Source organism: Hesperophylax consimilis, chromosome 20, assembly GCF_061612785.1.
Source record: "Hesperophylax consimilis isolate HC1 chromosome 20, BYU_Hcon_1.0, whole genome shotgun sequence".
In the NCBI taxonomy this organism is placed as follows: domain Eukaryota; kingdom Metazoa; phylum Arthropoda; class Insecta; order Trichoptera; family Limnephilidae; genus Hesperophylax; species Hesperophylax consimilis.
Genome location: NC_142855.1, coordinates 19,124,806 through 19,150,636, shown reverse-complemented (window position 1 = coordinate 19,150,636; position 25,831 = coordinate 19,124,806). Strand labels below are relative to the sequence as shown.

General features: G+C 37.3%; 1 protein-coding gene across 2 annotated transcripts in view; it reads right to left on the bottom strand.

The window, feature by feature from the left end:
* Nucleotides 1-10,608: 10,608 nt before the first annotated feature.
* The window catches only part of LOC149414261 (modular serine protease-like), a 47,682-nt gene continuing 32,459 nt past the window's right edge, over nucleotides 10,609-25,831 (bottom strand). For both annotated transcript variants that reach the window (XM_089644278.1, XM_089644279.1), the window contains exons 11-16: nucleotides 23,683-23,879; nucleotides 23,428-23,531; nucleotides 22,519-22,675; nucleotides 18,233-18,343; nucleotides 15,778-15,909; nucleotides 10,609-14,785 (exon numbers count right to left, since the gene is read on the bottom strand). In XM_089644278.1, coding sequence (XP_089500404.1) covers nucleotides 22,628-22,675; nucleotides 23,428-23,531; nucleotides 23,683-23,879 — 349 coding nt within the window. In that variant the 3' untranslated portion in view covers nucleotides 10,609-14,785; nucleotides 15,778-15,909; nucleotides 18,233-18,343; nucleotides 22,519-22,627. The remainder of the gene's footprint in view (nucleotides 14,786-15,777; nucleotides 15,910-18,232; nucleotides 18,344-22,518; nucleotides 22,676-23,427; nucleotides 23,532-23,682; nucleotides 23,880-25,831) is intronic.

Below are 25,831 nucleotides of genomic sequence, written 5' to 3'. Positions count from 1 at the left end.
TTTGTTTAAAAGGTTGTGTTTTATTATGTCTTCTATTTTCTTTTGATTTCATTTTTTGATTTTACTTTGATTTTGTTTTCTTTTTGATTTTGTTGTGTTCTTTGTAAAAAAAATAATAAAATAACATGTACCTAATAGCCCAGCCGGGCGTGAATTTATAAATAAATAATTCTTAAAATACATTTAAAATTTCAGTCCATTTGGTAACATAGAGCCTGAGAAAACGGCTTTCAAAGTTCGAACCCAAGTCTTGCTTTGTGCCCGTAAAAATAATGATTTTTCATCACATGCTACTTTATGCCGATTTTGTCATCAATTCCACTTCAGATCATAATTCTCAGTACGCATCCAAAATCAGTTCGGTTGGCGCAAATGTACGCATCTCAATATCAATAATTTCAGTTTTTACGAAATTGAAACTTTATTTTTTCGACTTAATGCTCGACTGTAATTACAAAAAAAACTATTGTGTGTAACGGGTGTAGGATATAAGCACAGGCAAATCAATAACTAACCACCGAAATTATGATAATGAATATATTGTTATCTGACATTGCTCGATGTTAATAATGGTTCGAGTAAAGTTTTTAGTTCTAATTTACCTGAAAACTGAGTGCATTTTTAAGGTGGAAATAATTATTGTCGTGAATAATTGAAAAGTTTTCTTTTTTATGTATTTGTTTCACTTGATTACTACTTTCACGTCATAAGTTCTTCATACGGCCATATTTTGTCATACAAAAGCATTTGTTTCCTTTGATCGTGCCATGTCTTTCTCGCGCGTTCCCTAGACTTCTACTACCATTATCTTTCGTATGATACATCTCCTTAAACCCTTGTCAACGTTTATCACGATACGACACCTACGCCTCATTTTAGAATACATTAGCTTTTTTCAGTTGGTCGTTGCATTGGCTGTTGAATAAACTATGTACGAGTAGGTATAAATCGTGTATACCTAATCTCCGAAAGCTAGTCATAGTTAAGGCGATGCACTACGTCGTGTAATATTTTAAATTGAGCCGCTATCAATAACGACCCTTACGTAGATGGCGATAAGGTTTAAATTCCCGCTTAACACCATCCGCCTTTTTTGATTTATGCAAGAAAAAAACATGACGAAAACGTTTTGATGTTCAGGCATAAATATTTAATTTTTTTTCGATCATTTTATAAATAACTTAATTTGTCACATTATACAATAAAACATAACCGAAAATGGGTTCTTAAGTAGGAGATTTTTAACTTTAAAGCAGTTTTCATAGGCCTTTACATTATTTTTTTCTGGGCTTATAAAAAGACTTATCTAAAAAACACTCGATGCGAAGATGTATTCTACTTGGAATATTTAATTAAAGCATCTGAAACAGTTCTAGGCGACCAAATTTTCAAACCAAAAACACATGTTTTTGCATTACTACGTATGGCATCGCCTTAAGCTCATATCGCTAGATTACAAACCTTTGTGATAGTATATTCTCTGCATCATTTTTAACACAAATTCTTTACGTGTTGAAACACGAGGAATACCACGAAGTCCATTTGCATTAGTTGCCACAAACATGGTCTGCAAGAGTAGTGCAAAAATAGATGTAACTTTACCTGTTGTCATTTTTTTACACTAACCCCACACAGTAGGCCCCGAGGTAAATAATTTCTCTCTGGACCTCAGGAAATTCTGTGTGGACGGTATTTTTATGGAGAGGAAGTAGTAGGTTACCAGGTTATAGTCCTGTTGAAGAGGTCAAAAGGACTCTGTCAACCAGCCTCTCTCGAGACGGACCGCCACGCTTTTGGTGGGCAGGAGCATCTGCGGCCAAGATCTGAACACACCTCACCTGACGAATCCGGGCATCCCTGCTACTTGTCACTTGGGGTGACCTATGGCAAAGGTATTGGTTATCCAATAAATGGTTCCCAGGGCGGCGGTACCCAAAACCGCCTCCCAAATTGTAATTGTAAACTTATTGGTGTGTTACAAAAGTAAAGTAGGTTTACAATTTAGTAAAATAAAACATCATTTTTAATAACAAATATATCATTTTTATTCTTGTAAATTTTAATTATTGTACATAGATATTTTTGTGCGAGGAATTTTGCAGTCGCAGATAAAACAATAACTTTAAAGCAGGGGTGAGTAACCTCTACGCCGTCAGGGGCCATTTTGATGTTTGTAGTATCACCCGCGGGCCGCACTTATATTTTTAGTGGCGAGGGGGAGGGAGGGGGTGTGCACCCTTAAGTCAAGTTCACAAATAAATCTACTAGAAATTTACTAATGCACTCGGAACGCGAGAATTGATTCCCATGAGTTGCGTCTACAAGTCTGCAAATCGAATTTTTAGTTGATTTCAAAATACAAGGCTTATTTAAACTTATGAGTAATTTTGCATACGAGTCCAAGAGCTTAAATAATTATAACACGCGGAACAAGCAAATAGTTTTCCTCGGAATTTTGCAACATATGGTGTGAAATTAGAATTAAAACTCCATTCGGAACATGCGAAAGGTTTCCTTCGAAATGCGTCAGTAGATCCGCAACTGGATTTTTGGCACATCTGCTTTTAATTTAATTTTGAATGACTATGCGAGTCCCCAGCTTTGTTTAAAACTACACCCAGGATATGAAAATAGTTTCATTAGATTTTTGCAGCACATAGTCTGCAACTAGAATTTTATAACTGCACTTCAAACACGAGAATGGTTTCCTCTGAAATGCGTATGCAGATGAATCCACAACTGTAATTGTATCTGTAAATGAGTCCCTAGTTTAATTAGAATTATACTCATGTTTTTTTTACTACAAATTTAATTTCTTATTACAGATTTAATTTCTGATTAATAAAATAATAAGAAATTAAAATTAAATTAAAAGGGGATATTTGATCGCCTATTTATTTGTGTCTAAATTGCTTTCTAGTAACGTGGGTTACGTAAGGACTTGTCAGCTATACCCTTCTCAGGGTTTTGTAATAATGTCTTATAGAAAGAAAACCGTTCTCGCGTTTTGAAAGCAATTTTTTATACTCTTTTTTTGTGGTCAGCAGGCCGGACCGAAAAGCCTAGCGAGCCGCAGCTTCCCCACACCTATTTTAAAGGTACTAACACACTGAGCCTACGCATTACGCAATACTAGGTTCCCAGGCCAACATGCACACCTGACCTACGCACGCAACACTCCGATAAGTTGGGACACGCCTTCAACGCGTGTGATCAGTGGGCTATACGTTCCCTTCTTTAGCGTGAATTTGAGAACGATTTAGTTAAGTACTTGGATAAACGAATATTTTTTGTAAATGCACGAGCAAATATCAAATCAACTTCTATACAATCAACTGTCAAAGGCGTAGCGTGTTATAATGAGTGTAACGTGCTCCTGCAAGTTTTCCCCAGATGTCTTACTGCGTTGCGTCCGTGGGCCCAGGGGGTCCTTAGTAGTATGTTTATTGTCCTTACCTTGACGGCTTTTTTTAAACAAACAAGGGATGGTGATGGTAAATTGAATGATTTTTGAGAGTATGAATGGGTAATGGTAGTAGAAATTGTGAACTTATCAAGATGAACATTAGAAAGTATGAAAACATAAATATTTAAATGATAAATTATAGGCACCTTCCGACAAGCCATATTTGCCAGTATCAAATATGATGAATTTAAATTTTGAAATATATATTTTTTAAATCTCCAACATTGGGTGCAACGGGCAAAACATTACACTTTGCAGCCCATGAATTACAAAACATTTTACTTTACAACAGATACCTAACTAACAACTTAAGATTTAAAATTGGGTAAAATAAAAAATAAATTCAAGTACTTATCACCTTTGAAAATAATAATAAAATATAATTATCTTGCTTCAGATAATCCGGGCACTTCAAGACCCGCACTAATAAATCCTTTCCTACAGTCTGCACTTTACAGACAGGGGTGCTCTTGTGAGGTTTCACGTGGTATATTTATGGGTGTCACATAAAAAAAACTCTGTTGGGTGCAACGGAAAACCGCTAAGTTTTACAGCACCTACACTAAACTTCACTTTTTTTAATTTAAAGTACCTAACACACCCAAACGATTTAAAACTAAGGAATAATGAAAAATTAAAGTCAACAATCAATAACTTGCAAGCATAAAATTATTATTTTTTTTACATTTGATAATAATAAAAAAATCCAACTTTCTATATAAAAATAATGTTAGTTGGTTCCAAAACCTTAAATCTCCAAAAGTTCTTCTCAGATTGCTTAGAAATTTTGACACAACGTTGCATTCAAATACGCGTGTGTTTTTTATATATTGATATTATATAGATTTCACATGTGACAGGGAAAAACAAGACATCTGTTGGTTAGTGAAAATTTTAAATATAAATATTAACACATTGAAAAGATGGCTCTTTTTTATTGGCATTTGCTTTGTTTTGGTATATTTTCCATTGTTTCGATTTTTTTTAAAGAAACACAAACATTACCAGGTTACGAATAACCTGACAATATTTGAAAAACTTCTACTACCACCACAGGGTGAATGTTGCTTATGCTGTGATGGAAGACTTAGCCAGCCGACGAGTTGAACACACTACGCCTGGGTGGGACCCAAACGCGATGTCAACTCAGCCACCAACCGGTCACTGTTCTAAATTACTTAATCAAATGCAAAAACTGTCCTCGTACGTGAATAGTTGCAATTAGAGCATGAAAAGGGTTGTTGTTCTCCATACTGGAATGCTTAGAACATGAATTTATAAATTTTCATTTAGTAAACATGAATACATTTAGTAGGAACATATTAATGATTTTTTTCTGGCATGGGTAAGCATGTGACGTTTTAAAGTAGCCTTTTGGGAACATACATAGCTGCAGTAAGAGCATGAAAAGGGTTTTTCTCCAGTATGGGTAAGCATATGATGTTTTAAACTTAACTTCTGAGAACATGTATAGCTGCAGTCAGAACAAGAAAAAGGTTTTTCTCCAGTATGGGTAAGCATGTGACGTTTTAATGTTCCATTTTTAGAAGATGAATAGCTGCAGTAAGGACATGAAAAAGGTTTTTCTCCAGTATGGGTAAGCATGTGAAGTTTTAAGCTTTCCTTTCGAGAGCATACATAGCTACAGTAAGAACATGAATAAGGTTTTTCTCCAGTATGTGTAAGAATGTGAAGTTTGAAAGTTCCCTTTCGAGAACATGAATAGTTGCAGTCGGAACATGAAAAGGGTTTTTCTCCAGTGTGGGTAAGCATGTGATTTTTTAAAGTACCCTTTCGAGAACATGAATAAGTGCAGACGGAACATGAAAAAGGTTTTTCTCCAGTATGGGTGCGTAAGTGCAATGTTAACGCTAACTTGCGTGAGCAAGAGTAGTTACAATAGGAACATGCATGTATTTGTTTTCCAGGGTGGGTCTTCATGTTGCTTATTGAGTCTGAAAAATATAACAGATAAAGCTCAATAAATAGGTATCATCTATAAAGAAAACTAAAAATTATTCGAATGAATTCGCACAAACGAAAATCGATTTTACCTGCAGTCTGGTTAATACTTTCAGAGTGCCCTAAGCATTCCTTTTTAACATCTGGCAGGACTACATATATTTCCGAGTAAAGGATTCCATCTTCTTCTTGGGGTCCTGGTTTTGCCTTGATGGCAACTGTCTCCATATAAAGGCTACCTGGAATAAAAAAAAACATAGATTCATGTCGAGACATGCTGAGTATTACATTGAAAACTACTGTCGTTGGTGTTATTTTGAGGATTATTTTTATTGCAACACCTCTGCAATAGGTCACCCTAAGAGGTTTGCTACGTTTGGGGAGCAGGGGTGTCCGGATTCATGAAATGAGAGGTCTTGGTGGTAGATGCTCCTGCCCGTTGAGATGTTTTTGACCTCTCCAGCAAGACTCTCTAGACCCATCGCCTTGTACATCTGTCACTCTTGGACAAACTGACCCCCCAGATTACTTACTATCCACCCCGTAATATGAGAGCTGGCGAGAGAATAGAGCCTTGAGGGACACCGGCTCACTTTGGACGGAATGGAAAAAAAAACGCGAATTAAGTGGTTTTTGCATACGTTAATTTTTTTAATATTTATATTTTTTTTAGTGTAGTACAATAGTTTCTGCATTTTATGTGTTAATTTAAATATGTCAATAGGGCTTGATGGAAGTTTGGCAACGCTGCAAAGTGTGTCGTAAGTTGAATGTTCGGCATCGCGTTTTTCAGTTCATTCCTACGCGTGAGCAGAGACGGTTGTGTAATAAGTGACTTTTGGATATATTTACAAAAGTTTCTTATGGCTGACATTCCTCAAGGTATTCTTAATTTAATTTACAAAATTATATATCAATATATCATGTGTGTGAGATTTGAACTAACATCTAATTTTACACTATTTTTGAATTTTTTTGCTGTTAAAATGCATATTTCAATTAGCATTTAGAAACAAAACATCGTTTGTTCCCATTTATGAATATATAAGTATTGTAGACTGAAGTCTCACCTTTAATGTCATATATAAATTGTGATCATCTTTTGTCCTTCCTTGAACAATTTTGTTATTTTCAGGAAGGACTATATGCATTCTCCAGAGAGAATTATTCGAGGCATTAAAAAAACGGGGTATATTAAATGCCACTTCTGAGAAATTAAAATAGTTTTTAATTAATTACGTAACACAAAAATACCACATAGCGGCAGGTTCTAACATTTTGAGCCCTACATTTTACAAAAACATTAAGAATTTTTCACTACAATTAATGACGAAATGGAGAAAAAGCTATTTATAATAATAAATTAATATTTTTACTTAAAAATATTTATAATTCATTAATAAGATTAAAAAAAATATTGCACTAATATTTAGCCATCAAACAATTAATTCGTGTTTTTTCTTCATTCCGTCCACTGTGCGGCTCTTAGCAATCTCGCTGTGGAAAAAATTCCATCTAATTTGATTCTAAATTTACAGTATTTAATAAAATTGGCTATGAGTTGGATCATTGATAGGGGGATACAAAGAAGGGAAATTTTATAAATAAGACCTTTGTGTCAGAGTTTGTCGAACGTTTTATAGACGTCTAGGGAGAGGACTACCGTGTTGGCGGCTATTGAAGGCATTTGTAATTTCTTCGACCACCCGCAAGAGTTGGTGGAGGGTATAGTGGCACGATAGAAAGCCGTATTGAATGTCGGGGATGAGTTTAAGCTCGTCAACTGATTTTTTGAGTCTTGCGAGGATAAGTTTTTCTAATATTTTGCCGGTACAAGGAAGAAGGCTTATTGGTCTGTGGTTAAGGGCTTGGAGAGCAAGGTTTTGGAATGAGAATGACGTCAGTGTTTTTATAGTGTTGTGGGAATATACTCCGTCTAAAGGACGCATTGCTGATGGATGTGAGTGGGCAAATGGCTTTGGAAGGGAGGCATTTTAAATTTTTATTTGAGATTGAGTCAGAACCGGGGGATTTGTTGTGAGCGATTTTATAATTTAATTGATTTCCTGAAGGGTTGTGAACGGAATCGGATTGTCTGGGGGGGTTTCGGTCATGATAGTTGAGACTTTGGAGTCTGCGGTGAAAACGAATTAGCGGTCGTCTTAGGTCGTGGTCGGGGAAAATAGTTCTTCGAGGCTGTCTGCAAAAGTCTCGGCTTTGTCTCTGGAGGAATAAACTGTGCCTTTTGGGCCGTGAGGGGACTTATTGTGATGGAGGGTTGTCTAAGGGCTTTTCAAAGTGTCCAGAAGGCTTTTTGTCGTCGTCAAGAGTGGAGAAGAAGATTTTTACCTGATGGGTGAGGCGATTCATGCGGATCTGATCTATCGGGTTTGAGAATTTTTGACATTCTTTTTTTTTAGATGTAGTATCAAGTCCGCTAAATTTCATCAATCTCAAATTAAAACCTGTAGATTTGTATAAAAACAAACAAAGCCACGCCGCGCGCTCGTCCGCCACAGACACTCTTCTTTATACAAATAGATTATCGGGGCACCATATTTTATGTTACATGCATTAATTACCTCATAATCCAAAAGAGTTTTTAAAATAGAGAACATGGGTGATTTATTTTAGTGATCAAATACGGTGAGGCAACAAGAACTAGAGGAATTAGGTACTGTTTTTACATCTCTAAATAATATAAAATAAAGTCGCTTTCCGCGTCTGTATGTTTGTGCGCTTAGTTTTTTTAAACTACGCAACGTATTTTGATAGGGTTTTTTCACTATCATTTAGAAAATTTCTTCCGGAAGGTTTATATATATACTACACGCATATTAAATTTATAGAAAGTAGAGAAAAGTCGATGTTTTGAAATTAAGTTGCAAAAAAAATATTTTCGGGCGCTTACATTGCCAACGCTGGCTAAACCTTATAATGTACTACGATATACTGTACTAATTGTATATCTTAAAAAGGCCTACAGAAAAGTCTACGACGGTATGTCTATCTCCAAAGGATAACTCCCAGTAACGCCAGGTATACGTCAGCTAGTAATAAAAACGTTTTCTTAGTTGAGACATAGTTTCCCGTAAAGTAATATATCAATTACCGATGGCTGTCAATGGGGAAAGTAGAAACCAAGCGTCTGTCCTGAATGCGTCCATCTGGAACACATCTACAATTTATGCAATGCAACTTACTAGTTGGCTAAACACTCGGCATACTGCAAACATTCCGTCTTTACGTTCGGGAGGACGATTTCTATATCCGTTTACGGAAACTCACCTGCGCCTTCTTCCTGGGGCCCTAGTTTCGTCTTGATGGAAGCCTTTTCTGAGTTAAGAAGATTCATGGCGCTGCCGTGAAATCGTCTTGTTATGCGGTAGCAAATACTCTTTAATAGGATATTTGGTTGTGGTAATTGGTCTCAGCTAAAAATAAAACAAAATATCTAATAATAAATAAGTGGTTTGTTTTCGGGTTGCGTCTTCTTTAGCAAACGTTTTGGACAGCCTTACAGGGCAGATGTATAATTGAAGATTGTGGTGAAGTGTTTGTTGTGAAGTCCCCACAGGAGACCCTGGGGAAAATACTTTCCCTCAGGTCCGATGTCATATTTGGGGATGGTGTGTGGAGGATCTTTTTGAGGAGAGAAAGAAGTAAACGCGAGTTTTGGAGAGACCCGTGTTGTAGGAGGGAGGAAACACAGAGGCCGGCAAATATCTCCACAGCCGAGCTGTTGAACACAAGAACGAGTCGTAGAAGCGACCCGTTCTCAAGCTCTACCTGACGCCTGTGCTCTAAGGATTGAAATTCGTTTGTTAAGAGAGGGGAATCTATTAAATGGACCACACGTTTCTGGACAGAGTCAAGGTATTTTGGGGCTCCAGACCAGAGGTGACTACCAAATTCGACAGTAGGGAGAGCTGCACAGTGCGGCCAGTTACTGAGAGGCTAACTTGACTCTGGCATCGTTGGAGTTCCCGTGCCCGAGCTAGTCACTTGGAGTTACGCCAAGCATATCAATAGAAGGCATGTTGGGTTTTCGTTGAAGGAAAATAGATTGTCGTTTCGATCCCCTTTAGATTTAATCAGGCATGTTTGGGTCTTTGAAACATTAAATTCGACCAAGTGTTACGGTGTTGCGCGATCCAATTCTTTGGGAGTGCATTTCAGTATACACAATTAGTTAATTTAAAATGGTTTTCAGAGTTTAGTTTAGATGTAGCCATCACGTACCAAATACCGAGAACTATGAAGCTTGCCCCCGTTGTCTATATTAATATTAATGCTTCAAATAGATTACTCACAGAAAAAACTTAAACACTTGGCGGTTAAACCGCGTTTCTGGTGTGTTTTTTTTGCGAAAACGGAGATATAATAATGATTAATTTAGCATTAGCTGTTTGTACCACTGCAAGAAATGCCGATTTTACCAAAGAAACGACATAATAGGGACTGCTCAGTTAAGGATTGACAGAGAAGATCACAATGTTTGCTTTACAAATGTAATTTTAGATAAAAGTGTAAAATAAACGGAAGTTTGGTAAATATTGCAAGAACCTACTTTGGCGAAGTGCAGCGGTCAATTCTTAAGTGTTGAAGAAACGTCACCAGGCAAGTATAAATGCTTGAATTGTGAAAAAAATACTTTAAAATGTGATGGTTGTTCCGATAATCTCAAAACATATATTTAATAATAGTAATTGTTGTGTAGGTTATACGTTGTTAGTCTTGAAATGCAGAGCAAAAACTACTTAGTAGAAAAAAAACAAATGAGATGTTAACCATATATCAACTATCTGTAGATTGATAACTCCTCCCTCTTTCCATACGATTGGTTTGGTCAAGTTTTAACCTTAGATCAGGCAAATTTGAAGACACCACGCATCGGTGACGTCACACCACACCATCGACAAAAGATAGAGGAAATTTAAAAAAAAGGCGCAACCATAGACAATATAATTCTGCTTCGGAACCTACCGAAAACCCAATTCATTAGCCTAAATCTCAAGTAAAATGTCACCCAAGACCACAAGATCCCATCTGATAAAGCCCTGTCTTAAGAAAGAAATAAGCTAAGTATCTTTCTTTACAGCTCATTTTCTCAGGACAGCGTTTTATCAGAAGGAAGCTGAAAAACAAACTCATAATTCCATGTACGTAGGTAATAATTTTATTTTTTAAATATAAACATGAAATACAATAATATAAGCACATAATACATTTAGAAGGTGAATTTAGAAGAAATTACTGTATCAATATAACTAGCTGTTGGAAATAATAGTTATTTTCTTTCAACATCCAACGCTATTGAAAAAAATATTGTCAATAAGGCAGTCAACGATTCAACCTACTGTTTTAGTGTCTAATTACATTATTATTATTTTTGTTTCCCTCCTACTTATCTTATTACTTAAATATTTTTACCTTTCATATATAAATAGTAAGTATATACTTTTGTGATACTTTTTAGTTTTAACAACTTTATATGCCTTTTAGATATTTTTAACTTAGGAATAGTATAACTAGGGAATGCAATCCCGCAAGAAAATGTCAATCCAGGTATTTGCGGGACTGAACAATCTTAGTCCCGCTGGATCCAGGTATTTGCGGGATCCAGCAGAGTGGACTTAGATATCTAATCAATCGTATAATAAAGACCTAATACCTTGATCTACCAACCTTTTTTTTAGAGTTTTAAATTTATACCTATAATAAAACAAGTTCTGTGGGACATTTTAAATGATTTATTAATAGGTATACCTTTAGTTAGACATAAGTAAAGTTTAACTCATAAATTGGCAAAGAATAAGATAAGACATAAATTTACATAACATACCCGCCTCGGAACAGAATTTGTCTAGTGAGGTGGGTAAAAGAAATCTATGTAGGTACACAAATGAAAATAAAATAAACGCCCGAATTGCCGGCACTGAAACTGAACTGAAACTTAAATTTAAATAATAACGTTCACACGATAAACAATATTCTTGTACAATGAGTATCATAAGTTTAATTAAACATTATTTTGGAAATAGCTTTGTAAAAAAGTTAAAGTATTAATTGTGTCATCTGATAAACGGCTTCTGATATTGGACATAAGGTAGCCAGCGGCTGAAAAAGTTCAGCTTCCACGCTGGTTGGCACAATAGTCATTAGCGCATTGTAAGTGAATTGAAGGCATGTGCCTTTTAATCCACCGGACTCGAAGTAATTCATTTCCTTCTTTATCAAAACCTCAAGGTTGCTCATATTGCCAGATCTAGGTTGTTGATGGGCTGTTGATCTCGAACTCTTCATGCTAATCAAAGTAAGTTCGAGTTCGTCTTGAAGTGATTGGTGCTTCTGCTGCTGCTGCGTTTGTCTCCAGATTAGCGAGAGAAGTGTCGTCATCGTCATCGTAAGGATCATCAGCGTCAGCAGGAGCAGTGGCTATTGCGTTGTTACCCGTGTCCGTGTACTCTAGCCTTTCGACTATAGTTTTGATTGCCTTGCGTATTACACTTTTTGAAGGTAGACTAAATGTGTCATCAACATTAATAAATTGACTTCTGTCTTCTTCGTACTTGTCTTGATATGGATCATGTAAGTATAATAAAACCGCTGTCAAGTTATTTCGCCGCTCTGAAATCCGTTTCCTCAAAGAATCAACAAATTTTTGGGCTAATGGTTTATTAATATTTTTCAGTTTGCTAATAACAAATTTTAAAGTGGTTTCCGCAGTAATCAAGTTTGACTCTCGCCTACATAAAACTTCGACTGCTAATTTCACCGGCTGTAATATTCCTTCCAGATCGTTCAGCACACCATATTCCTCTTCAGTGAAAAAGTAGTCAAGATTTGCACCGAGCCCTAAGTCAACCAGACTTTTTGATACGCCCAATCATACTTTGTTAAATATTGATATCATTTCGCACAGGCTTGTTTTACAGTCCAATAACAAAGCAATATTTTTTCCCATGTCTTTTGTCATGTAAGTCTGCAGCAGATCGTTCTTTGTGGGAGAATTTTTAAATGTATGAGCTGCGCTTCTCTGTAATCCCGCCAGTCCAGCGGGAACCCGCAAAATTTTCGACCGAGATTAGTCCCGCAAAATGTCTGCGGGATCTCGGTATTTCGGGATCCTGGTATACCGGGATTGCATTCCCTAAGTACAACAAATAGAAAGACAGTAATCCACTCAATTCACTTTCTAACTATCTTCTATCTATATAAATAAAAATGTTGTATAAATAAAAAATCTATATAAATAAAAATGAAAAAATCCTGTCAACATATTCTGATAAATCTCGCCATTTTGCCCGTCTTAGATTCCATTGTGGCATCAGATAACTGGAGGTAAAAGGAATCTGTAAGCCTATGCTTGGCACAACTGTCCTGTGTTGGCTTTGTAGGAAACTGATGAATATAGTTCTCGAAGCCCTCACAGGTATCTCCTTGACCTCGCTCAAAGAAAGAAGTACATATTTAAATTCAGTAGCTATGTTTTCATTTTGTGAATTTTCCTGTGATGTTGTTGACACATATGTTAGAGGTTGGGAAGGATACGAGTATATGGAGAGGACTGGACTTGTATTCTGCTGTTATCCAACATGACATCTCCGGACTTGCCTACCAACACCCGGGCTCCTAAATCCTTCTGCCATCGATAATTGGACTCTTGTCCAAATTATGTGACAGAGATCTTCCATGCCTTTGGATTTCAGCACAGTTGACGTTTTTATAACCAAAACTATCTTAATGCTTTATTATGCTTAGGAAATAGCTATGCTATCCATTCTTGATTCATTTGCAGAGTATTGGCATTTTATGAGCAATTTTGAAAGATTTCTTGATTTGTTTTTCTATTGTTTGCAATACGGCTTTGAACACAGCAAAGGAATGGAATGCAATCCTTGAATGGCAATATACATTTGCATTTGCGCCTTCGTTATTCCACCCATGAACAATGTCTTTAATTTTGAAATACTTGTCTGCTGGAGTTTCTCGGTGTTTTTACAAAAGTGCCGTAGAGAGAATCTAGTTCTGTATTTTGAACCTCGTTATCACAGTTAAGTCTCTGGTACCTTATGAGACTTGGAGGTTTTATTACTGACAGAAAAAAGTTTGCCAGTTTGTAAATCATTATCGGACTTTGCCGCCCATTTTACTAAGTCTATTTTGTTTGTTGGATATTTTTTATTTATTTTTTTTTTAAAAAGAAAGACAAATATTCCCGGGTTACGAATAACCTGACAATATTTGAAAATCTCCTACTACCACCACAGTAAGCTGAAAATGTTGCTTGTGTTGTGATGGAGGACTTAGCCAGCCGAGGAATTGAACACGCTACGCCTGAGTGGGACCCAAGCGCGATGTCAACTCGGCCACCGACCGGTCAGGTCGGTGACATAACAGGGATTTCGATTTATTTGGACAGTTCGTGTGAGATGATCTGACCTCGTCGTATTGGCTGTGATGTTCCCACTCTTTATGGCACTATTCAGCCCTGTGTCATAATGCAGTGATCAAACCATCTGGTGCTTCCGTAGGCATCACTTACGTGAATGTATCAGAGCTTAAATTCTTCTTCTTTTGTATGAGGAGGGGTCAGAGGTAATATCTAGGTCAGTGAGCCAGTCTAGGGCCTCAAGCGTCGCCCTGCGGCTTTATCAATCCCGCCGGGGAATGAACGCAGCGGGCATTCGTTAACCACATCTTCGGTGGTCTGCACATCACCGCATTCTCACTGAGCCGTCTCTTTGTTAGGACTAATTGCACAATGTCTGTGTATTTAAAATAATTTTTCTGGACACAACTGTGCAAGTTCACATCCAAAAAGAGACTTGGATTTAAACTAAGATTTCTTAAATAATTGAGTTGGAGCTGCGTGTAATAGATTAATATTTTCTGTATTTCCACTACATACGAGAATACGAATACATAAACTTGTATAATTTTTTTTGTAAGAATGTGATTTACTTTGAAAGCATTAATTATATTATTTTCTAGAATACACAGTCCTAAATAACTGAGCGCTAAGACAGTTATGAATAAACAAAGGTTGGAAAACTGTGCACCAGAGTTCTGCGTGCCACCTGTTGAGAACCACTGCCTTAAGACTAGATCTCTCAATCCAGGGGATGTAGGTTTTGGATCATTGTACAGGATGAGAGTTCTGTGGGGCACTGGTGGAGCACCACTGTTTCAAGGCCACACTTTGCTCTCAATCCACGGAATAAATTCGGATATTCGCGTGTAAATAATTGTGCAGGTTGCCCGATTCTGTGCCGATAGGATCCCCACCAGCAAGTGGGTGCAGGCCACCCTGGGGCCGTTGTACAGGGACAACTGTGAGCCAGAATTGGTGATCTGAAAACAAATAATATAATATTGTGAGCACAGTCTGAATGACAGATTATTAAATAATAGGTATATTGTGTTAATGACTGTTTCTTCTTCTTTATGTGCCGTATCAGGTCCCCCCGACGTTGGCGATCACTCTAGAGAATGTCTCTTTGTCTTGCGCTGCCCGTAATAGCTCCTCCACACTTCTAATGCCGGTCCACTCTCGTATATTTCGCAGCCAAGACATTTGTCTCCTACCAGGCCCTCTGCGACCCTCTATCTTGCCTTTCAATATTAACTGGAGCAAGTGATACTTCTCCCCTCGAAGTACATGACTCACATAAAATAGGTGCCTTGAAGACCACTTTTTGTCAAAATTTGACTTAATTAATTAATTTGACGTTCTTTTCCGAATACAGAACAAGAGTCCCAACTGCTTCAAACCGACTGGAGCCGGTGGGATTATGGCATCCCCAATTAGCATATTATGTTGAGAGTGGTGGGGAGGGTAAAGAGATGGGGAGAGGAAGGTTGAAAGTATTTGGATATTCAGATCTGGCCACAAATTAAATCTAATTGTATTTCAAGCTAAAAAAAAAAGAATTGTTATTAAAACAACCTATTTTCATGTGAAAAATATCAACCTTCCACAAATGTTGTACGCGCGACTTCTCTTTGTTCTCCCCTCGAATTGTTGTTTCTCGACTATAAACTGATTGAAGAGATTAATTACGCTAGTTCCTAGGAGCATCTTCCATTGAAATACCGGTAGAACAAGGACAGCTTTCCTACCTGTGCTCTAAATATTGCAATTCGTAGACTGCCCGCTTCTGCAGAGTCAATTATTTTGGGGCTCCAGACCAGAGCTGGCTGCCACATTCAATAGTGGGGCGCACTTGATGACTGAATAATAATGCGATAAGTATCTTGGCGTTTAAGAGAGAGGGTTTGAATCTGGTGCAATGTTTCTAATACTGTTATAAGCTTGGTTGTTAAGACATCCCAACGTTACATACCCTGCATGGTCCACTTGTTTCGACAGGGCGGCCGCATACCTCAATACGGTACTTAATACCGTCTGGGTGAAGGTGGCCGCCAATAAAAAACACTCCAGAGCACTCGTCCTCGGGGACTATCTTCATTGATGTCTGAAATGTAGGCATTTTTTAATGAATTGTTCATTGTTAATTTTATTCATTGGAAACAAATACACCAAATGGCAAAAAAAAATTGGATAAGTCATTAGTACTTAGCAAACTTATAATCACATATTTCAGTCAGTTTGCTAAATAAGACATTAACATTAATATTTGCTTTATTCACATTTACAACAATAATATTCAATGACAGCTGTTGTTTTTTTCTTCGCTCTCTAGAAATTTCACAAAATAAAAGGAAAGTCGTAGCTAAAATCTTAATATCTATATTTTAATAAGTTTATAATAGTGAAGTGTTGTTATATAAGTTATATTATCTAATATTCCATGCCAATATGACTACAAGGGCAACTGCAAAGACTGCACTAAATAATAGACACACAACTCCTCCAACTTCTTGACAAAAAGTTTCAAGAGTTTAAGGTGCAATTTATGGAAACCGTGAGAAACTAGTATAAAGAAGAAATTGAAGAATTAAAAAACAAAATATTAACTCTGGAAAAAATAATTGATAATACAGGGTTTTCCAATAAGAGGTGTTATTTTAATATTCAATCGTAAAAGATCAATGGTTTCGTTGCTTGTGTGGCACGTAGCGCCGTCTTGTTGAAAGTAAACGTTGTCCAGATCAATACCATCCAATTCCGGCCATAAAAAATCATTAATCATCTCTCGATAGCGATCCATTCACCGTAACTGTTGCTCCAGCCTCATTTTCGAAAAAGTAAGGTCCAATGACTCCGCCGGACCATAAACCGCACCAAACAGTCACACGTTGAGGATAGAGAGGCTTTTCAACAATAACTCTTGGGTTTTCCGAGCCCCAGATGCGACAATTTTGCTTGTTGACGAAGCCACCGAGGTGGAAATGGGCCTCATCACTCGAGATGATTTGCATTTGATTCACTAAAGTGAATAATTTCAATGCGTTGTTGAAGCGTGTATCGTTCCATTTTTATTAATGGCGTAGTTTCTACTTGTCAAATGTCAAAAAATGACAGCTTCAAAAGTAAAATCTTTTTTTTAAATTTTTATATTAACTCCACACAGGAGGCCCTGAAGAAAATAATTTCCCTCAGGGCCTATGTCATCTTTGGAGGGTCTTTTTGTGGAGAGGAAGGAGTGAACATGGGTCTTGAAGAGTCCCATATTGTAGGAGGGAGGAAACACGTTCGTTCCACAGCCGAGCTGTTGAACTTAAGAACGAATCGTAGAAGCGACCCGTTCTCATGTGACAAATGTCAACCGTGTACAAATGTTGGGCGCGCGTTTGGCGTGTATCCCGACTACGCACCGGTGCCGAAGGGATCAATGACGCTAGTTCCTCAGAGCATCTTCCATTGTAATACCGATAGAACAAGGACAGCATACCTACCTGACGCCTGTGCTCTAAAGATTGCAGTCCGTTTGTTAAGATTGGGGAATCTATCAAACGGACCGCCCGTTTTTGCACAGAGTCTAGGGTTTTTTTCAGGTATTTAGGGGCTCCGGACCAGAGATGGCTACCAAATTCGAGAGTAGGGCGCACTTGCGATTTGTACAGAATTAAATAGCCCGATACTATTTGAATAGCCCGCTATTTCGGTAAAATAACTCCTCTTTTTAGAAAACCCTGAATATTAATTCCAACGAGAAAAGGAACGTAGACTCTATTTATATACCTCAATAAACAACTTAACAAAATATAAAAATACAAATATCAAATAAGTAATTTCACAGCCTATTATTAGTATGTATTACGTAAACTGTGTTATTTGTGTTAGGTGTATTGTGTTATTTACGGAACTCCTAAATGTTGACTTAAGGTAAATGGGGGTCCGTTCGTATGTACCCCCATTTGAATCTCGTGGATCCCCAAATTTCTCGCCAACATGGACCCCCAGCAAGCCGATATCGACCCCTGGGGTCCATATAGACCACTGTGGGAACCTCTGTGCTAGATGAATTCTTTTTCAAGTAATCTTATCCGTGGACAAATCAAGCACACAAACAGCACTCACATACACCGTCCCGTCCAACGCTACATAAACTATTATCTTAAATTAAATGTGCAAATTGGATAAAATGTTTCCCGTACCATAAACTACATTTAACCGATATAACTAACTGACCGCCGCGCCGCTTCCCCTTAGGAGTAGGCAGAGAGAATAGACAGCCACATGTCTCGGCACATACTCTTTGCTTCATTCACATTCATACATGTGAATGTGAGAGATTTTAAGTACATAAGAGCAAAGTATGGTGTGATCCTATTTAAGAAATGTAAATAATATAATAGTTTCTTCATCATCGAGGCAGAGAAATAAATACTTACTTTAACGAAAGCTCTCAATGTTGGATCCCTATAAAGGCCGATCAGTCCACTGCTGGGGAGAGGGGTGCCCGTGTGGAGACAAGCCGGGTGAATTCTGCTTGTGAATTGGATTATGCAATCCACAAAAATGGTTTTAAATAAGTTTTTGTTTTTAATAAAAATAATAATTAACTCCAGAATCAAGCATGTGACCAAAGCAACAGTTTTCCTAAAATGGGACATATTCAAAGAAAGGTGGAGAAAAGTAACAGTTTTAGAAAGAAAAAAAAGATTAATAAATACTACGAGGGACTCCATCGAGACAACCAGGGCATTGATAATAGTATTCTTGGATTTATTTATTTGTGGATTTTATATAGGAACATAGTAATCTTTGTCTTAATACAATCCTCATACACATGTATTATTAAAAATATAAAAACAACAATATTTTTTAGAATAAATCAATCATGTATTTTCGTAATTTAAATTTGTTTACGATTTCTTCTAATTTAATTTTTTTCTGGTAATTTGACAAATATCTGTAAATCACATAATAATGATTATAACATTGATGTACGGTGGCAAGTCAAGCTAACACTTTATTGTGAATACGAATCTGACTCAGGCAACTGCGTCTCTGTATGAGGGAAGCGTTGCATGTGTTAGGGTAAACGGTGGTTTTACGGGGTGGTTTGATATCACAAAAGGTGTTAAACAAGGCTGCGTAAAGTCACCGTGGTTATTCAATCTATACATGGATCCATAACAAGTCCAACAGAATTCAGGTCTAAACTGAAAACTTACCTTTTTGAGCTGTCGTACCCTTAAATTAAATATACCATTCCTAAGAGAAAGTCCAGTTGTATTCAATTTTTCAATAAAGTCCTAAATCCTGTATCTAAATTCCGCCAATAAACAATTCGATAATGTTAATAGTGTTAATCTCAAGTGACCTACCAGGTAAGTATTGTACTGTATATTTTCTCCATAAGTAGTTAAGAACATAGATTATAAGTTTGTACAGCGCCCTTGAGGTGATTTTGCACAAAAACGGCGCTATACAAGTCATCCAATTATTATTATTATTATTATTATTAATTGTATGCAAGAATTGAAATAGGTGGGATTGGGCGCGAATTTGAATAATTTGAAAGTATGTTGCCTGTTGTATGCTGATGATGCGGTGCTGATTGCTAATAGTATAGATGATCTACAGTCTCTCGTGTCTAGGATGAACGAAGGATGCATGAAGAATGAGTTAATGATGAATGTAAGTAAGTCTAAAGTAATGGTGTTTGAAAGAGAGAGTACGAAAACAGTGTGCAATATAATTGTGAATGGGGAATACTTGGAGCAGGTGGATGAGTTTGTGTATTTAGGAAGTATGTTCTAGAGAGATGGGAAGGCTGACAGAGATATTGAAAGAAGGCTAAATGCAGGTAATTCCGTTAATGGAGGACTGAACGCCGTCGGCGCTAACAAAAATTTTTCCAAAGAAGCGAAGTTAGCAGTCCACAACGGAGTGCTGGTACCTACCTTGATGTATGGAAGTGAGGCATGGAACTGGCAAAGAAAGGATGAAAGTAGATTAAATGCCGTTGAAATGAGATCCCTGAGGCGTATGTATGGTAAAACCATGTTTGATCGTGTGAGGAATGTGGAGATCCGCAAAGAGTGCAAGGCTGATGTAAGCGTAATGAGTAAGATTAAGAAAGGGACGCTTAGATGGTTTGGGCATGTAGAGCGAATGAGCGAAGATAGGAGTGTAAGGAGAATATATGATGCAAATGTGAATGGTAGCAGAAGTCGGGGACGCCCGAGGAAGACATGGCACGATCAAGTGAATCAGATACTGGAGTCGGGCCATGTCAAGAGTCAGAATAATAGAAGAGTATGTATGAGACGATGTATGAATGTGAATGAGGCAAGGAGTGTGTGCCAAGACCGAGTTGTTTGGCGGTCCGTCCTCTCTGCCTACCCCTGCGGGGAAACGGTGTGATGGTTAGTTAGTTAGTTATTACACACTTTGGTTTAAAAAATATCAGTTTATGTATTACAGTATTTAAACAACATTATATGCATGTATAGTAAATACTATCATTATTTCGTGAATATTAATTTAACATTTAATATTTTGTCTATGAAAGCGGGCGGGGCCACTTATGATGTTTGGAAACAGGGGAATCAAACGTTACTGCACAAATCACTTCACTGATCGGGGCCAGAGATTGTAAGTCCAAAAGTTGGGAACAACGGCCGTAACTATTAAGGGGGACTCCATCGACCAAACCATGGCATCAAGAATAGTAATCTTGGATACACTTATTTATTCATTTTATATAGTAACATATCAACATCTTTGTCCTAATACAATCCTTATTCAATGCATTGTTAAAAATATAAAAATAACAAAAATTTTTAGAATAAATCAATCACGTATTTTCGTAATTTAAATTTAAATTCGTTTACGAGTTCTTCCAATTTTATTTCTTCTGATAATTTGACAAATATCTGTATATTAATATTGTAATAATGATTATAACGCTTGGCGTAATCTGTACCAGGAACCGGCAACTTGGTGATAGGCGAGATAAAATGCGCATCAAATGTGAAATGAGGCAACATCCCTTTGAAATTATTTTTAAAAATCAGTCAATCAACATTTTAAATTCACTTAGCAATTAGTAATCCGAACTTTATAGTAATGTGATTAGAGTGCAGTGTGTTCAAAATGAATATTCGAAAATTCTGCTAAAAAACATTTGAAATTCGCTGAAGTTGAACTTGCGACGAGGATCGGTAACTGTCGGTACGCCAGAAGTTTTCAATGGAATTCTTGGAAACTCTGAAGGCCCTAAGAAATATTTCGTTAAGCCCAGGGTAATTTATTATCCCTACCGTCGCCTTTTATTGCGGTCACAATGCACCAGGAACAAGATTACATGGAGATGAATGATGGAATTGCCGAACGTCACAGCGGTGCTGCCAAGGTCTGTTATCTATGTGAGGATATTGTGTCAGCGCTTAATTAGCAGCAGACACATACCTGGATGGATGACGAACCTCGTGCTGGCACTGTTGGTGGACGCGGTGGACTCTTTCGCTGCAGCAGCTGGTCCAGTTTCCTCACCACCTAGGATTCTTGCTGCAGAGTCTCCATCTCCATCTTCTATCTTCACCTGTTACTGTACTTCATCACCTGTTCATGTACTTCATTTTATTCAACTTAATTTCATGAGGTGATATCTCACAAAAGCGGCGCTATACAAATTGTCCAATAAATAAATAAATGAACCCAGGCAGCCCTGCTAGGTCATCGGCCGTAGCCTGCCGGTGTTTGGCTGACCAATGGGAATACTGGTGTGGCTGGGCTGTTGATGAAATCTATATCTCAGTAATAGGGAACCGGCGTTGGATGAAATTACCCCTTTGTGTGGGGACTTTGTACAGGTATGTCATGCCTTTAGTATCAGCGGGTATTACTTTAGGAACATTATCTACCAACAACAGAATTTAACGCTTTTTAACATCAACCTGGTGAAATTATCACAAGATGTGTTTGAGCAGCGTCCTCGTGTGGAGTCCGGAAGCCTCCAGTCAGTTTGTAAGGCTGATCGGCATTTGTAGGCTTCTTTCGTATCACGACAAGGATTGGCTTGCCGTTGAGATAGATGGAGGTTCGCTTCTCATTAAAAACACTTGTGTTTTTGTTGGTAAGTTTAATATGTAACACAGAAGAGGATAGACATTAAACCGAGAGAGAGAAGCGAGAGTTGGATGATACTGGTAATGTAAAATTGAATGCTAATAAGAATAGAACAAAAGATCTCGATCACAACAAACTATATAAAAAACAAAACACCAACGTTTGAAGTGAATACAGACACAAGATATTATAGATGCGAAATTAATGACAATATTACACTATGACGTGCCATAGACAAAAAGATTTAACATAAAAGGTGGCACAGACAGAAAAAGATAATGTAAAAGGCTCTACACATCGAGATTATAAAATGAAAAAGTGAAAGAGTTTAGGCTTGACTGAAGTTAAATAAAACAGGACAATCACAAGATACGACACGCAACAGTGTTATAAGTTGATAAAATAAATGTTTTGATAAAACATATCGAAGAAATGTGGTAGATTTGAAGATTGGGGAGATAGCTCTGATATTAGAGTTAGCTCCCGGACAACACTCGGTCCCGAATTAAAATTCCTGTCACACCAAAAACTTCTATTATTTTTAGTATTCATTTGCGTGGATTTTGCTAATATATAAAACGATCATGAAAGATACTTACTGTCTGTCTACCTTCACCAGAGCGATGTCGTTGTACACTGGGGAGGTAGTGGAGTTGAAATCTGGATTGAAAACTATTTCAACTACATCGTAGATCTCATCTGGAGAGTCAGGATTGAAGTTCCAGCCCAGTCCAACAAACTTTATATTCCCGGATCTGAAACAAAAGGAGTGGTGATTGTCCCACATTATTTAATTTTATTTTATAAATTAAAATTACTTTGAGCAAATATTTCCTCTTATGTGCTTCTAGTACAATCAGTACATCACCTGAATGTTACCTCTCATGTGCTTCTAATACAATCACTACATCACCTGAAGATTTTTCAACGAGTTTTGTTTTTGTTTTGATATCCTGATCCTTTTCGCACATCTACTATTGACTTCCAATGCACGCAACCGCACATCTACTATTGACTTCCAATGCACGCAACCGCACATCTACTATTGACTTCCAATGCACGCAACCGCACATCTACTATTGACTTCCAATGCACGCAACCGCACATCTACTATTGACTTCCAATGCACGCAACCGCACATCAACTATTGAGTATCCAATGCACGCAACCGCACATCTACTATTGACTTCCAATGCACGCAACCGCACATCAACTATTGAGTATCCAATGCACGCAACCGCACATCAACTATTGAGTATCCAATGCACGCAACCGCACATCAACTATTGAGTATCCAATGCACGCAACCGCACATCAACTATTGACTTCCAATGCACGCAACACGCACATTCATATGTCTTCTTGTACCTGCTTGTCTATTTATCATTATTTTTTCAAACTTTACGCAAATATTTTATTTATAAGTACCAAGATTTAAGTCAAATAGCCAGAAAGCAGAATGATTTCAAACAGTAAAGAATGTCACATAAAGAAAAAGAGTTAGAACCTGTGGCCAAATTCCTTTACTGTTGACCTCCTTTGCTGTCTGGCAGTTGGCGAATGGTTTGCATACTCTTGCTATCCCCGTATCTTCCATGGTGCAGTTGCTACCTATAGACACACAGACACACCAGGTTATAAAACACAACACACAATGATTGATTTCATAATAAAAAGGCATAAAAATATATTTATAATAATTGTAGAAAATAAACAGTTCTATTGATGATTGATCGATGAACCAAAATAAGAAGTGACTTACTGCTGCACACCGGTGATTTGGACCACTTATCGTCTTGTCCACAAACAGAATTCTTTTCCGAGATGACTAAGTCTTCATCACAGGAGTACGTCAGCACCGTGTCTGCAGGAACCCTCTCTCCGGGAACGATGGCCTTCTCGCGCTCAGAGACGCTGTACTGCCCGTGGAGTGGGAAAACTGGTAGTGGACAGCCAGAGCTACGTCAAACATGCCAGAGTTATATGTATAGTAATAATAAACTATTAATACACTAAATTATATATTAATCTTTGAAACATAAACATTTGAAAATATGTTTCACCATGGTGAAATAGGCCAAGTCCACATACTAGTTACGAGAATATCATCATAGCGCCCGTGTGAAACTAGCATTAACTCACCGTCAGCCATATTTATTCAATTCAAACGCCATAAAATGGCTTTTACAATACAGTGGTAATCGAATTACAAGTGTACAGTGGTAAACAGGATAATAATAGCAATAAATTAAAGAACAATTAATGTGTACACAAAAACACTATTGCAAGTGATGCAGTTATTAATAATTAGAAATATCAAGACAATGCATAATTCAAAAGAAATATATACCAGTGTAATAATAGTTGAACTAATTTATACTAGGCTTGTATAAGACCCGTCATAAATCGAAGTATGAGGTGTCTATGATAATAGTCAGTAGTGAGTTTATTGTTACCAAAGATATTAGAAGAACGAGATGTGCTATGAGCAGTTCGCACTGAGTGGAATTGTTTTGCCGAGTGTCGCCGGTTTTGTTCACCAATACTACTGCACACCTTCGCTTACGCTAAGGCATCGCTAAGGTATCCGCACTAATACATAGAACAGATTTCTGTGCGTACACGTCCCGATACCGTTCAAAGTACCCTAATTAGGTAGTACTCCGGCTACGGTCCGGCGGCCAACATATCATATCTCGTTCTTCTAATATCTTTGATTACCCACAAAATTAATTGTACTTGGAAGAGCTGAGTAGGCATCGCAACTTGGTATTAACAATTCAGGGCTGTCAGCGATTCAATGATACTTATGGATAAGAAATAATAATTTTTACTAAAATAATACATATTATGTCAACTAACACTATAAGATATCTGAATTAAATAGTTTAGATGTAGTAAAATATGATATAGGAGCCATGCAGAAGAATATTATCATTCCAGACATTGATTATTATTTTTTTTTTTTTAACATTATTTCTGGCTTTCACCCTTCAAGGGTGTTCTTGGCCATCATTTAAAATTATTGAGAAATGAAAGGTGAATTTATATATTAATTTTATTTAAATGGGCAAATTTCAAAATTATAATGAAAATTGGAGTCGAGTTCAGACTTAGAAGAGATGAGATGTTGAATGGAGGGGAGGCAATTTTAGATAAGGCTTGATAGAAGAGAGGATATTTGTTTAGAGAGGGACAGCCAAAAAATATGTGATCTAAAGTTCCCACTTCTAGACCACAGAATGTACAATCTGGGGAGTCAACGACGTGAATTTTAAAAAGATGGGAAGGAACGGAACAATGTCCGATCCTCATTCGAATGAGTGAAGAAATTTCTTTTTTGGAAAAATGAGGGAATTGCTGAAACCACGGTTTTGATGGTATAGTCCTTTGTATTGAGGCATAGCAGGCTCCCTTGGATTGACTAGCAATGTGCCAATACTCCGACCAAACATTGCGGGATCTATCTTTGATGATGGAAAAAATGTCAGATAGGGGAATGTGGTTTACGAGGGTAACAACAGGGTTGGACGCTCCTTGTTTTGCCAAGGCATCCGCAATATCATTACCCATGACACCAACATGTCCAGGAATCCAAATCAGAGTTACAGTTTTACCAGAGCTTTGAATGGAGGCTATCATCTCTCGAATAAGGCATACAAAGTGATCATCAGGATGAAGAAGAGGACTGGATTTAAGTTTTTGGAGGGAACTGAGAGAGTCAGAGAGAACGAGGGAATGTTCGAAATTATTTTTGATTATATATTTGAGAGATTCTATTATTTAGATTATATATTAGATTATATCCCAAATCTTGAATATTCTTAATTATTATACAAATCACTAAACAGTAAAAAACAAAGTCGCTATCCGCATGTCTGTTTATGCACTTAGTTCTTCTAAAATATGCT